Raw genomic sequence first — 11,531 nt, 5'->3', positions numbered from 1 at the left:
CTAAAATATGAAATCGATGCGTGTACTTTTAAGCCAGGTCAATATATATTAACGAGAAACTAAAACTATATGCAAACCAAGACTTTAACTTGCATTATGACCACAAATAAACGAATTTTGTATGAGAAGGGGGGGCTACGTGTTTATAATGCCAATAACCTTTTCTATCCCCTCTTTTACTCTCTCTCTCTCTCTTGGCATGTCAACAGGAAAGAAACTAATACAGAATGAAGGACACGAAACATAGAAAAATCAAAATTCGTGTTGGCATGCAAGTTCAATGCCTTTTTCTGAGCTGCCAACTGACAACTGCCCTGGCAACTCCAGACCAACTTGTAAACAGGCAAACGAAAATTTAATTTATCTGTATCAGTTCACCCAGTGTAATGTTTCCACTCCCCATTTTCCAATGGGATAGAGGCAAGTGCCGTCAGCTGGAGAGACAGAGGGACAGAACACATGTTTCAACAAATTCATCTGCCATGTCACAATGCGCAACGGTATGCAGAAATATTCCTATCAAGAAGGGAAAAGGACTTCACTAGGCAGCTGGAAATATGAAGGGAGTCGGTGAAGGAATGGATTTCTCTACCCAGGCTGCTGCTGCTGCTGCACGTGACAAGACTCTAGGAAAAAGTGAAACTGGGCAAATATGTATACTAGTATATTTCTTGGAGTCAGCTGGGCGGGCTTTTAAAGTGAAAGATGATCCCACCCCCAAGCTCCTCCCCCATATGATGCATTAAAGATGGGCCAGTCCCTTGTGCTGACGGCTGTCAGCGCTTGAACGAGCCAAGTGTCATTAATCAAATGATGCCCAATAAGTTTCAACCCCTTCATTTTCTGTCCCTCCTGCTCTCAGCATGGCTGTTAACCCATTTTTGAAATATGAACTTTTTTTCCCGCTTATTTTTTTTTTCATTTTGTTGTTGGTTTTTTGGTTTTTGGAGCCCGGCAGTCATTAATAAATTAGGGGTTAAAATGCCATAACAACAGGAAGAGCGGATGAAAAGTTATTTATTTAATTGAAAGCGAAACCCAAGCGAAAGGATTTGTTTAACTCAATTAAATTAGTGGGCAGGAGTGAGCCTGAGAAGGAAGTTAAAATTAGATTTAGCTTTGATTTTACGATCCAAACAGTTGGCTTCTCGTATAATGTTTATTTTCAGTTTTGATTTCATTTTGATTACACTACAAAAAGTTCATAAAGTTTCCATGAAATATAATTTCGAATATGTGGAATTTCGGAAAATGTTGCGCCTTGGGTTTACCCAAAATCGTTGAGAATGAGAGTGAAATAATAACAGCTAGCGAATTGCCAGCAAATGACAGTTTCGATGAAGAAGAGGGAACCGATTTGGATTCCATCTATGATCAACTAGAGGCTATGAAACAGAAATTGCTAACGTTACGTAGTAAATTGATTATAACCCCCATGGACAAATGCCAACAAAAGATAGAGAAGGAGGAGCAGGAGGATCAGGAGGATAACACAGATGAATTGCTCTCACCTGCCCAGCAGCAGCTCTATACACTGAGACGTCAAAATTGTCTCCTCAGATGTCAACTAAACGAAATGGCTAAACATCTGTATGCCACACGAAAGGACATCGAGGAGTATAAAGCTTGGCAATGTGAACTCACTCAAAATTTGCAAAAATTCAGAAAAGAATTGAAAACCTTTGATGTCTTCAAAGCAAATGCCATACATCATTTTGGCATATGCATTGAACGTTGGGAACAGCATAAAAATAGTAAAATCTCGGCAGAAACCTTTATGAATATGGTGTGTAAGTTTCGGACGAGCTCCACGGGAATGTATCGTGGTCATGTGACTCTAAGTTGCCATCAACACGTACGTAAAGGTGCGATTATGGAATTAGTCTTGATTCGTGTCTTGCTAAGTCATCTATATGAGAGTCTGATGGATAATTTCAAATACTTTGAAAAGCGTATGAGTTCAAAGTGTGTTCCTAGCCCCTAGGAATGGGGAAACGTATTTAAACTGCGATCAACTAATGGGATCAGAGGACTATTAGTTGAAAACTGTTTAAAAACGCTCCCCCACCTCCCCGAAAATACATTTACATATATATTTTTAAATACTTTTGCAGAATGGCTGACGATAGCTGCAACTCCTTTATGGACCGTGGCAGTATATATATTAAATCACCAAACAATTCGTTTATATCCCATTATTCCCTTTACCGCGATTAAAAGAAATCCCTGCACTTAGTTTCATTTATTTAGATTACTTTATTTTTAATTACTTTTGAATTGTGGCTCAATTAAATTGATGGCCGTGATTTCGTTGGTGGCATCAATTTCAAAGTCCAAACAGTATTAAAGCTCCTATGTACATTTGAAATGGCTTTATCAAATTCGCTGCCAAATCCGACTTAGTTACAACAAATGTGCACGCATTCCCACCAGGATAAGAGGCAAAAGGCAGGCGCAAAAGCAGCTAAATACGAAACAGCATCAGATAAAAACAAAAGCAGATTTGTCTTTTAGCCTGCCACAGGAATATATCCTCCATACAGGAATGAGAGGAATAGAGGAAAAAAATGAAAAAAAAAACGAGGATGTGGAGCTGAGCGGATGACAGCCCAAGGGCTAAGCGCCAGCAGTCATAGATGACTTCCATATTATCCTTTTTGTTGTTTTCCTCTCCTCTTTTTCGTTTTGTTTTTGGCGGAGAAGTTGTCGAAATGCGTAAAAACTCAATTGCTGTTCTAGGATGCCAGAAAAATCGACGGGCGACCTAGCTTGGGGTTGGGTTCAGTCAGATTGAGATAACTTGGGGCAGAAACGAATTTATTGGAGTCATGTGCTGATAAGCGGTGGCCTCCCAATGCCAAAGGCAATGGCCAAATTACAATGTAACAGCCCTAGTTCGAAGCTAAACTATGAGCGAATTTGAAATACCCTTTGAACCTACATTCATAGGAAAGTGTGCGAATTCGTTAAGTGAAGAGAGGCTTCACTAACTTTTTTGAAGTGACCAAGCAAACAAGAAACAAAAATGAGTATAACAATTAAATGTAGGAAAAAATTCTCATTCATGATTACCATTTCAAAGTGGGAAATCTTAGTGGAAACCGAATTTCATTTATGCAAATAATTAACTCAATCTTTGGCTATCGATTCTCAGCTTATAAGTTAAACACTTGAATGTTTTTGATCAATAGCTTACACTTAAGCAACTTAAACATGAATGGAACTTTACCCTCTCACTTCTGGTAGTGTATGGGATCTATGGTTAGAAACAAGTAGAGATACACGACTACAACACTCATACAGCGACCTCCGCTACATGGCTAAAACACAGGAAACGCATTAGATACTTTGGCTGATTCGCTGGCAGGCCACAGTTTTGTACAAGGAGTTAGAGTTAGAGTCAGAGTAGGAGTTAAAGTTGGAGTTCCACTTTCATCCACCTCCAAACACACAAACACACAGACACTCACACACACACTACTGATTCCCTTCTCCAATCGGGATGTGCGATAAAAATCTGCGTAAAATGATGCGGCAATTTGATGAGCAACTAAGTTCGGGCAATTAGTTTGGTAAACGTTTTCAACTACACGTTGTTGTCGTGCGTGTTGCTGTCGACCAAAAACTGTTGCACGGCTGGGGCAAAAATTCTGAAAGAGGGAAATGAGCAAAAACCAAGTTGAGGTTTATATGGGTGGAATGTGGGGTCTGAATGATGATGCCGAAATGCCATTTAGTGCTAATGTGTTTAGTGGGGCTTGAAGTTTCGGTGATTTATTGGCTTCTAGCAATAAAAGTTATCCAAGTATGATTCCAGAAAAATTCCCCAACTGCTTTTATGATTATCAGCAATTAGCATTTCCAATTCACGTTCCTCCAACATTATTCAAATGGATATGTATAACGGTATTCAAGATTGGCTTTATCCCCCCAGACTTCTAAGATTTTGTTCTCTGTGCTCCACTGAACTCTTTGACAACTTGGAAAACGTTTTTGCCCCATCTTGCTAATAAGCCAATGTCTCTTACCAAAAAGGAACAACAAGGCAAGAAGAATATTGCCTTTGGGCTGTTTTCTAGCAATTTCAAAGATACATTTCAAGTGCCTAAGTTTTACGTCGACCGCAAAAGTACAAATAATTTCCATTTGTGCCAAAGCGGCAACATTTGCATTTTTCTTGTTTTTTTTTTTTCTTGCCTCTTTTCCTTTAGATTTAGACACAAACATGCCTGCCAGGCTGCCAGGCTGCTTAACTTTAACTGTAACTTAACTTGGAACCGAGTTTCTCAATCGGAGTTGGAGTCAGAGTCGTAGAGTTTGAGATGAAGACAAAGTCTGTTTGTATTTAAACAGCATAAGAGCGAAAGATACTATTGTATATATACATATGTATGTATGTGTCTATCTACTTATAAATAAGTAGTTTGTGGACTAGGCACAAGTTTAAGATAAATATGGCATAGAATACACTACATACACACATACATGAGTAGTTCTTGGGAGCACATTGCGAAAGATACAAGAAGAGTGTATACAAATACATATCCCATATTTGCATTCAAAGGGAGGTCTTTTCAGTTGATTCTCCATATGAGCAAAAGCCAAATAGCTTCAAGATATTCGCAAACAGCTGTTTTCATTCACAGATGCTTTCAGCTACAAATGTTTGCAGATCTATGCGAATATAACAAATTCTCTTTTAAAAATGAATCAATTGGCGAATCAAGAAATTCTTCAAATATTTGAATGATTTAAAGTATTATTGCTTACTATCTTATCTAAAGGACAACGAAATATAAAGTTCAGAATGCAAAAGGAAATATGGCACTCTGTTTTTTCCATCATACTCTCTAATTATTGCTCCCAATATATTTTCTTTCCCTCATCCTGTAACTTATTTTATTATAGAATAGAATTGTAGAATAACAAACAAGCAGATCAGTCTCAGTTTATTTAGAAAGATCTCTTTATAGCCATATTCAAAATGAAAATTAAGTTGCAAATTGTTTAAAACTAAATATCTGTCTAGATGAAGACCTCTTTGAAATGAAAACGGTGGTTAGGAATATTACAGTGGCGGCCAATTTATTGGGTTCTTATGAAATTTGTATATAATGTCATTGAAAGGTTTTCACATCTATAATTATTGCTTTGAGTTGGTCTTACATCTTAGTATCTTGATAACCTGCTAAACGGAACAACATTGATAATACAATTTGAATTAGAGAAAGTTCTAAATATGGGTAAACTAATAAAAACAGCATGGCACCAATTTTAATGATTGGTCTTTTGCGGTACTTATTAATTCAAATTAATTTTTGTTGTTGAAATATGCAAGAAAGTGAATTAAATTCTCCGTTGAATGAGATATTATTTATTAAAATCGGACAAAAATCGAGTAGACTTCCTTCCCTCATTCTAAGTTCTAGCAAAGTTCTGCTGATGATAGCACTTGGTAGTTCTTCAATGAGCCATACAAACAAACTGCCGACCTCTTTGGGCTGCTTTTAAAATAACCTTCAGAGAATACTCCGAGCCGCCCTTATTCAATATTTGATTAAAGTCTTAAAAAAATTGTGTTTAGTTCCCTATTTTTGATTCCAATTAAGACTCTTTTTGAACATAATTTATTCCTCCTTATATTAAATTTGTGTGATAATCTATTACAACTTAAAATAGTTTAATTAATAACAAATTATAAAGACTCAAAGCAAATAGAATAAATATAGATGTTAACAGATTAGAAGGAACACAAAATTATGTCTACATATTCAGCTTAAAGGAAAAAGCCTTAAGGTACAAATACCAAGTATTGTTATCTTAGCCTTCTGATAGGTATTCTGTCTATTAGAAATGCTAATATATGTAATAGTTCTTGTTAAACTCATTTTAGTTAGTGCCTAGTACTAATTTAGTACTTAGGAAGCTTAAACCAATAAATTCTTTTCAAATAAAAGTACGCGATTTAACAACACTTTACAACTTTATATAAAGGCTAAAATTTTCAATTTATCCCTTTCAGTAAAGTCCTTCAACAACTTGCCACTTAAGATTTCCCTCATTATCAAATATGATTTATGGTAGATTTTTGGCTGCTGCTGCTGCCATTGCCATTAGCCAGTTATTGCTGTTTACACAATTCGGATTGGCTGTTTTAACTTTTTGGTTAATTTCTAGCAGACGGCGCGGCGTTTGCCCCCAAAAACTCATTAACATATCTCAATTGCCGCAATAATTGTTTCAATAATCATTTAAATAAAGGCAATTGAAAGCTTAAGAAAAGCTTTGCTTAAGCTTTTATTGGATTTACAATTTTCCTGGATTTTCAGATCCCAAGAGATGTTTGCTTCTAACAATTTGGATTTTCACACTTAAACTAATTAACGTAAATAATAGCGAAAACAAAGAGGTAAAATTCCAATTCAGGAAATCAACGAGGTTTATGCCATGGCTAAATAACGGTAACTTTCATGCAAGCTTTGTAAGCTCTCACAGCTTTTGCAATATTCAATTTTGTGTAAGTTGAAGGCACTCAAACACTTTCTCTTTTTTCACTCTCTCTCTCTCTCTCTCTAATCCTTGTGGACCAAATAGAGGACAACAATCATAAAATATGTGGGACGCTCGAAAACCATTTGAGTGAAGTTATCCCGTTTCTCGTCCATCAGATGGCACATCCTCTGATAGATGCCCTGATTCTGTTTCTCCACTATCGACAGCAGGCAGACAATGCGGTGCCTGTATTACGGGTACGGGGGAGCAGAATTGTGGGGGGTAATCACTCATTATGTTAAATCACAATCAAAACTACTCGCTTGCTCACCTTCTGTGGTTTAACTTCTTGACCCGATCTCGTATCTCGGCCGCCAGACTTTCAACCAATTGCAGGGCACGCCATGAATCATAATTACGGCTAAAACGATCCCACAGCAGACGCTCTTCGATGCAGTCCTCAATGATTTTATGCGCACGTTCCATATTGAAATTGGTGTGAAAAAATTTCCAATCATTCTTGGGTTTCTCCTTGCAGTCAGCTCCTTCGCCGCCACCGCCAGCTCCGCCTTCACCCTCAGCACTTTGTAGGGCACGCCGTCGACTTAGCATGGACTCCGAGAGCAAGGCATTCATACGATTTGTGGTTCGCACGGATGCGGTAATCCTATTGGAAGATGGAAAATAGGGAAAAGTAATATAAAATGGGATTATTTTTTTCTGGGTTTTACCGCGTTTTCATAGCACCCCAAGTGGTGGTCATGTTGTCCTCTTGACTAAACTTAGGCGAGCACTAGCCAACCGCTATAGGAAAAAGGAAAACAAATTTCTATCGCTGCTATCTGTACACTGACAGGAACGTCAACTAACACAATATGCCGACACGAGGCCCAGTCTATCAACAATGTCTACCTATGTACATACCCATAGACATACCCCCTATGGATATCCACACATCATCAAAAGTTCGTCGAAGCTTTGTTGATTTTTTCGCCCACACTCTTGGAGTTCACCCACACTAGAGATGGCACCGAAGAACTTATAACCGAGGCATGTTTCTAAGATCTAAAGTATAGATAGATAAAGTATTGATAGACAATTTACCAATGGGTAAATAACCCGATCATTAGGATATATTGCTATCACATTTGTTTGACTCTCATCACGTTCACATCGCTAATTGCCGCTTCAATTTCCATTTTTGGCCTTCCTTCCTTGCGTGCCGCTTATCATAAATCCAAAGCCAATGGCAGCGCGCTCCAATTGCAGGCATGCGGTGCCGGAGACGTGGGTGTCATCGCCACCAGCCACTCGTCGGAGGAGTAGCAGCCGCAGCAGTAGTAGAAACAGCGATTCGCTGGCAAAGTGTTGCCATATGGCAATACCTTCTTTCTTCTACTACTGTTCTGGACTATACAAAAATACTTACTGTACTCTTGGCACGCGATTCCTCTTTGAAGTTGATGACTTTTGATCGGTTGCCTTGCGCGACACCTGTAAGGCGGCAAGTCAGGCTCCATGTCTTGGTGAATACAGTGCGGTTGCCATCGCAAACTTCAAGCACTTTGATTACTTTTTATCGCAAAAGTTTTCATTTTTTTGGAGTTCCTACTAGTTATCTAGTTTGCTGCAGCGTATACAAACTTCGGGACTGACTTACAAAATTGATTTATTTCTGAAGTTATTGAATTAAAACAACTGTCAAGTCACGTAAAGAGAATGCAGTCGTTCACCCATTGTTGAAATGGCCAAAACCCAAAATTGAGCATTAAATTTGACTATAGAAGTTGTAGCTATCATTTACAGACAAGGGCATTGTTATAACATCATTTTGGGTAAAAGAGACAATGAAAAGTTGGGATGCATTTACTTTTTTCTATGCATTTTGATTTTATCTTTAACTTAAGGTATTAATATTTTTATAGAATTTTACGGAAATCCTTTGAATATTTGGAGATCTTGAGAATCGTAGAGGTAACAAATTTGTTACCCAGACTTATTCCCCTTTATAATTTTCGAGTAACTTAAACATTTGGTATGTACACATCAGAAAGTTATTAATAAGTCTTTTAAAAAATATATAACTTTTATCAACTTGTAAAAATAAATATCCTAAAGAAGATATTGTAAGTAGTTTACAATATATATTGGGAAGCCAGAAACTTAAAATGAGCTTCCTGTTGGAATATTTATCGAGCTGGCAATTAAAAGGTTTTCTAAAACTTAACTTAATGTGGATTATTGGCATGCAATAAAAGCGAATAAAAAGTAATTACATTTTTGTTGTTCCATTTAACTAACAACAATAAGTTGTTTTCACCATGCTTCAGGTCAATTGACTTTAAATAAAATTAGAAACTGCCATTATAACAACACAAATATCGCTAGAACAATCACAATATGATTAATTCTTAAAATTATCATATTCAAAATTACTATAAGAACTGAGTATCAAGTAGTTTTATGAAAACAAGAAACCACCCGATAAAGATTTCATCTTTTTCTGAAATTTTTCAAAATACTTTAGTAAGAAGAACTTAAACAGCAAATGCCAAATATCAACATCAAATAGTTGATAATAATTTTTGCTTTTAACTATAATCAATATTTTTATGCTTGAGCAAGAAACATTTTAAAAAAGACAAGTACAAAATTGAATTATTCGAGTATTAATGGTTAGCCATTTTCAAACTTATTTTTAGATTAATTAATTATTAACTTAATTAACTTTGTTCGATTTTGAATATTTCAACAAACTATAATACACACGATTTCAAACTCTTTCTTCTAGAAAATAGGGGCTTGTTTTTAAAGTTTAAGAACCTACATATAAATAAAGGAATAAATTCGTTTTGAAATTCGAAATTATTGAATGCAATATTGTGTTACTTGATACTCCTAAATTTTATATAGACTTACTGGTTGTTTTTACTTAGATATTATTGTTGCTTGTATATTTATTAGGCAAATATCCATACGCAAAGTGTTTTAAGTGTTAATATTAAAAAAAAAAAACAAATAAAATATTTCTTACATCAAAATCCTTTACACCATGCAAATCTTTGTTTCAAGTCTGTTTGGATTAAGTTTAAAGTTAACCTTTTCGATGTCAGACTAGTTTCTATGTTGAGAAATCAATGTGAGATTTGATTGATCTAATTTATTTGGGTCTAAATGAAATTTCTCATAAACAGTATTTGTCTTAATTTTTACAATTTTTTTTAAAAGTGTTTTAACACTGACTCGCATTCATCAGATTTAATTTTGCATCGACTATTCTTTAAATTTTCCATTATGTTTTATAAAAAAAATGATTCTGGAATTTGTTTAAAAATCAATGGATAGGAAAAAACTAAGACTAAGGTTTGTTTATGTTAATTTCATTCTCTTGTTCTTGTAATGTTAGACTCAAACAAAATTATTAGGTTTTTTCCCATTCTCCCCTGCACCTGATGGGAGAGTGTCTCGCCAAATAATTTTCCATCTACTCATCCTTGATGTAGTTTCCTCTTAGGTCCTTTGACACTTTTTGTGTAAGCAAAGATACATACATTGTTTTATGAGAATCAACAAAAATTATAATCATATTTTTCCGAGTCTCCTGGACAACCTGTTTTATTAGCACCACAAAATAGTTTTTTCATCTACGTTTTATGAATGGAAATGTGTGGCTAAAATTAGAGCGTAAAGCTAAACAAATTAAGCAATTTGTAGCCGCACAATTCCGCCCACAACACCTTAACAACCGAAACAGGTATGAAACTCATTAACACTACCAATGCACGAACGGTGAACCGTGGAAAAAAAATATAGAAAAAAAAGAAATACAACAGGCATAAACTTACATTTGCATGCGACTCATTTTGGGGCGCCTCAAAGTATGCTACAATTTGCTGGTTACAAATGGAAATTATTTCGTCGGGTAAAACTGCACGTAAGCTCGTCACAAATAAAACTGGTCTGAGACTTTTGGCTTTTCGGGGATTCCACAAAACATGAAGGCGTAAAAAAACAAAGGGGTAACACACACACTCACATTCACATACACCACCACCCACGCCCACCCAATCTGTATGGTGTACACACATCCCTCGAAATGTAGGACTAGTTAGTTAGCTTTCGACTTGATTGGGTTAGCATGTCTGAAGACAACTCTGCAACGACTTTTGTTTAGGCTCCACCGAAATGTGTGCCAATGCATTCTAAATTGTGTTTATTTTGGCGTAATTTACTTTATACTGGACTCGCGTGTGTTCAGTGTGTGCCAGTGTCAGGATGTTTTGGCAATTAAAATTGTAGGTTGAAAACTGTCGACACGCCGGCATGCAAGACTATTTAGTTGAACTCAGTTGGAACCTTCGTTTAGAAAATGGCAACTTTTCACTTTTGATATATCGCGTGTGTCATACATATTTCGCAAGTGTTGATTGTGTCCACTTATGGATTCCAAGAAAAACGAAAGGAAATTGAAGTTATGTTCAGAAAATTTATTGTTAAGTATTTTTGTTGGGTTTTCTTGTTTATACTTTTGTAAGTGCTTTGATTATAAAGTGCATTAAATTATTACCATGAATAGAAAGCCCTTCAGAACTATTGGCCAAATAATTTTCTGTCATTCAATAAAATATGAATTTAAGTGGCGATTCCTTCCCAAACTACTACTAATTTCTGTCGAACGGATATGAGCTCGAAAATTATGGTCTTTTTAAGGCTTTCTTCAATAATTATTCTGTTTTAAAATATTTAAGTAGATTATTGTTCATTAGGTCATCCAGACAGGTCATCATCATCGTCACTTTTGAATTCCTCTTAAGATTAACTGTTGCTTGTTTGTTTATTTAACTGTTTGGGAAGACTGCCTTTTCGGCAGTTTTTTTATACGAATTTATCCAAAGACTTCCGGCAACAAATCATCGTGCACTCAGAATTGACAGTCATAAGTTGCTTTATCGAAACCACATATTAACACATTACTCATTCATATATTTGCCTTACCTTGCTACATCCAAAGAGTAGATTGCAGTTTAGTTTCCGGCTCA

General features: G+C 36.0%; 2 protein-coding genes across 3 annotated transcripts; one reads left to right on the top strand and one right to left on the bottom strand.

Annotated features, from left to right (window-relative positions):
* The first annotated feature begins 1,175 nt into the window (after positions 1 to 1,175).
* LOC137577516 (uncharacterized) lies at positions 1,176 to 2,235 on the top strand. The gene is made up of 2 exons (XM_068291006.1): positions 1,176 to 1,965; positions 2,115 to 2,235. Exons 1-2 carry the CDS (start codon positions 1,235 to 1,237, stop codon positions 2,215 to 2,217), a joined length of 834 nt encoding a protein of 277 aa, XP_068147107.1. The 5' UTR covers positions 1,176 to 1,234; the 3' UTR covers positions 2,218 to 2,235.
* A 4,231-nt stretch (positions 2,236 to 6,466) lies between these two features.
* On the bottom strand, positions 6,467 to 10,435 carry LOC137577539 (dynein light chain Tctex-type protein 2B). Of its 2 annotated transcripts, none has more exons than XM_068291030.1 (3): positions 10,338 to 10,435; positions 6,824 to 7,159; positions 6,467 to 6,738 (listed from the first exon to the last, which is right to left on the bottom strand). In XM_068291030.1, exons 1-3 carry the CDS (start codon positions 10,352 to 10,354, stop codon positions 6,573 to 6,575), a joined length of 519 nt encoding a protein of 172 aa, XP_068147131.1. In that variant the 5' UTR covers positions 10,355 to 10,435; the 3' UTR covers positions 6,467 to 6,572. The 2 variants fall into 2 exon arrangements, with proteins under 2 accessions (XP_068147131.1, XP_068147130.1); XM_068291029.1 differs by lacking the exon at positions 10,338 to 10,435 and adding an exon at positions 7,224 to 7,279.
* Positions 10,436 to 11,531: the final 1,096 nt, after the last annotated feature.

This window comes from Drosophila tropicalis, unplaced genomic scaffold, assembly GCF_018151085.1.
Source record: "Drosophila tropicalis isolate 14030-0801.00 unplaced genomic scaffold, ASM1815108v1 contig_593, whole genome shotgun sequence".
Taxonomy (NCBI): domain Eukaryota; kingdom Metazoa; phylum Arthropoda; class Insecta; order Diptera; family Drosophilidae; genus Drosophila; species Drosophila tropicalis.
The sequence above is the reverse complement of the archived record's forward strand: the minus strand, read 5'-3'. Positions and strand labels throughout refer to the sequence as shown.

Coding starts and splice junctions, on each gene's coding strand:
- LOC137577539 (XM_068291029.1), bottom strand. CDS start 7,255: ATGACCACCACTTGGGGTGCTATGAAAACGCG. Junction 7,160..7,223: donor TGGGGTGCTATGAAAACGCG/GTAAAACCCAGA, acceptor ATCTTCCAATAG/GATTACCGCATCCGTGCGAA. Junction 6,739..6,823: donor AAGAAGTTAAACCACAGAAG/GTGAGCAAGCGA, acceptor CCCGTAATACAG/GCACCGCATTGTCTGCCTGC.
- LOC137577516 (XM_068291006.1), top strand. CDS start 1,235: ATGTGGAATTTCGGAAAATGTTGCGCCTTGGGTTTACCCAAAATCGTT. Junction 1,966..2,114: donor GAAAAGCGTATGAGTTCAAA/GTGTGTTCCTAG, acceptor ATACTTTTGCAG/AATGGCTGACGATAGCTGCA.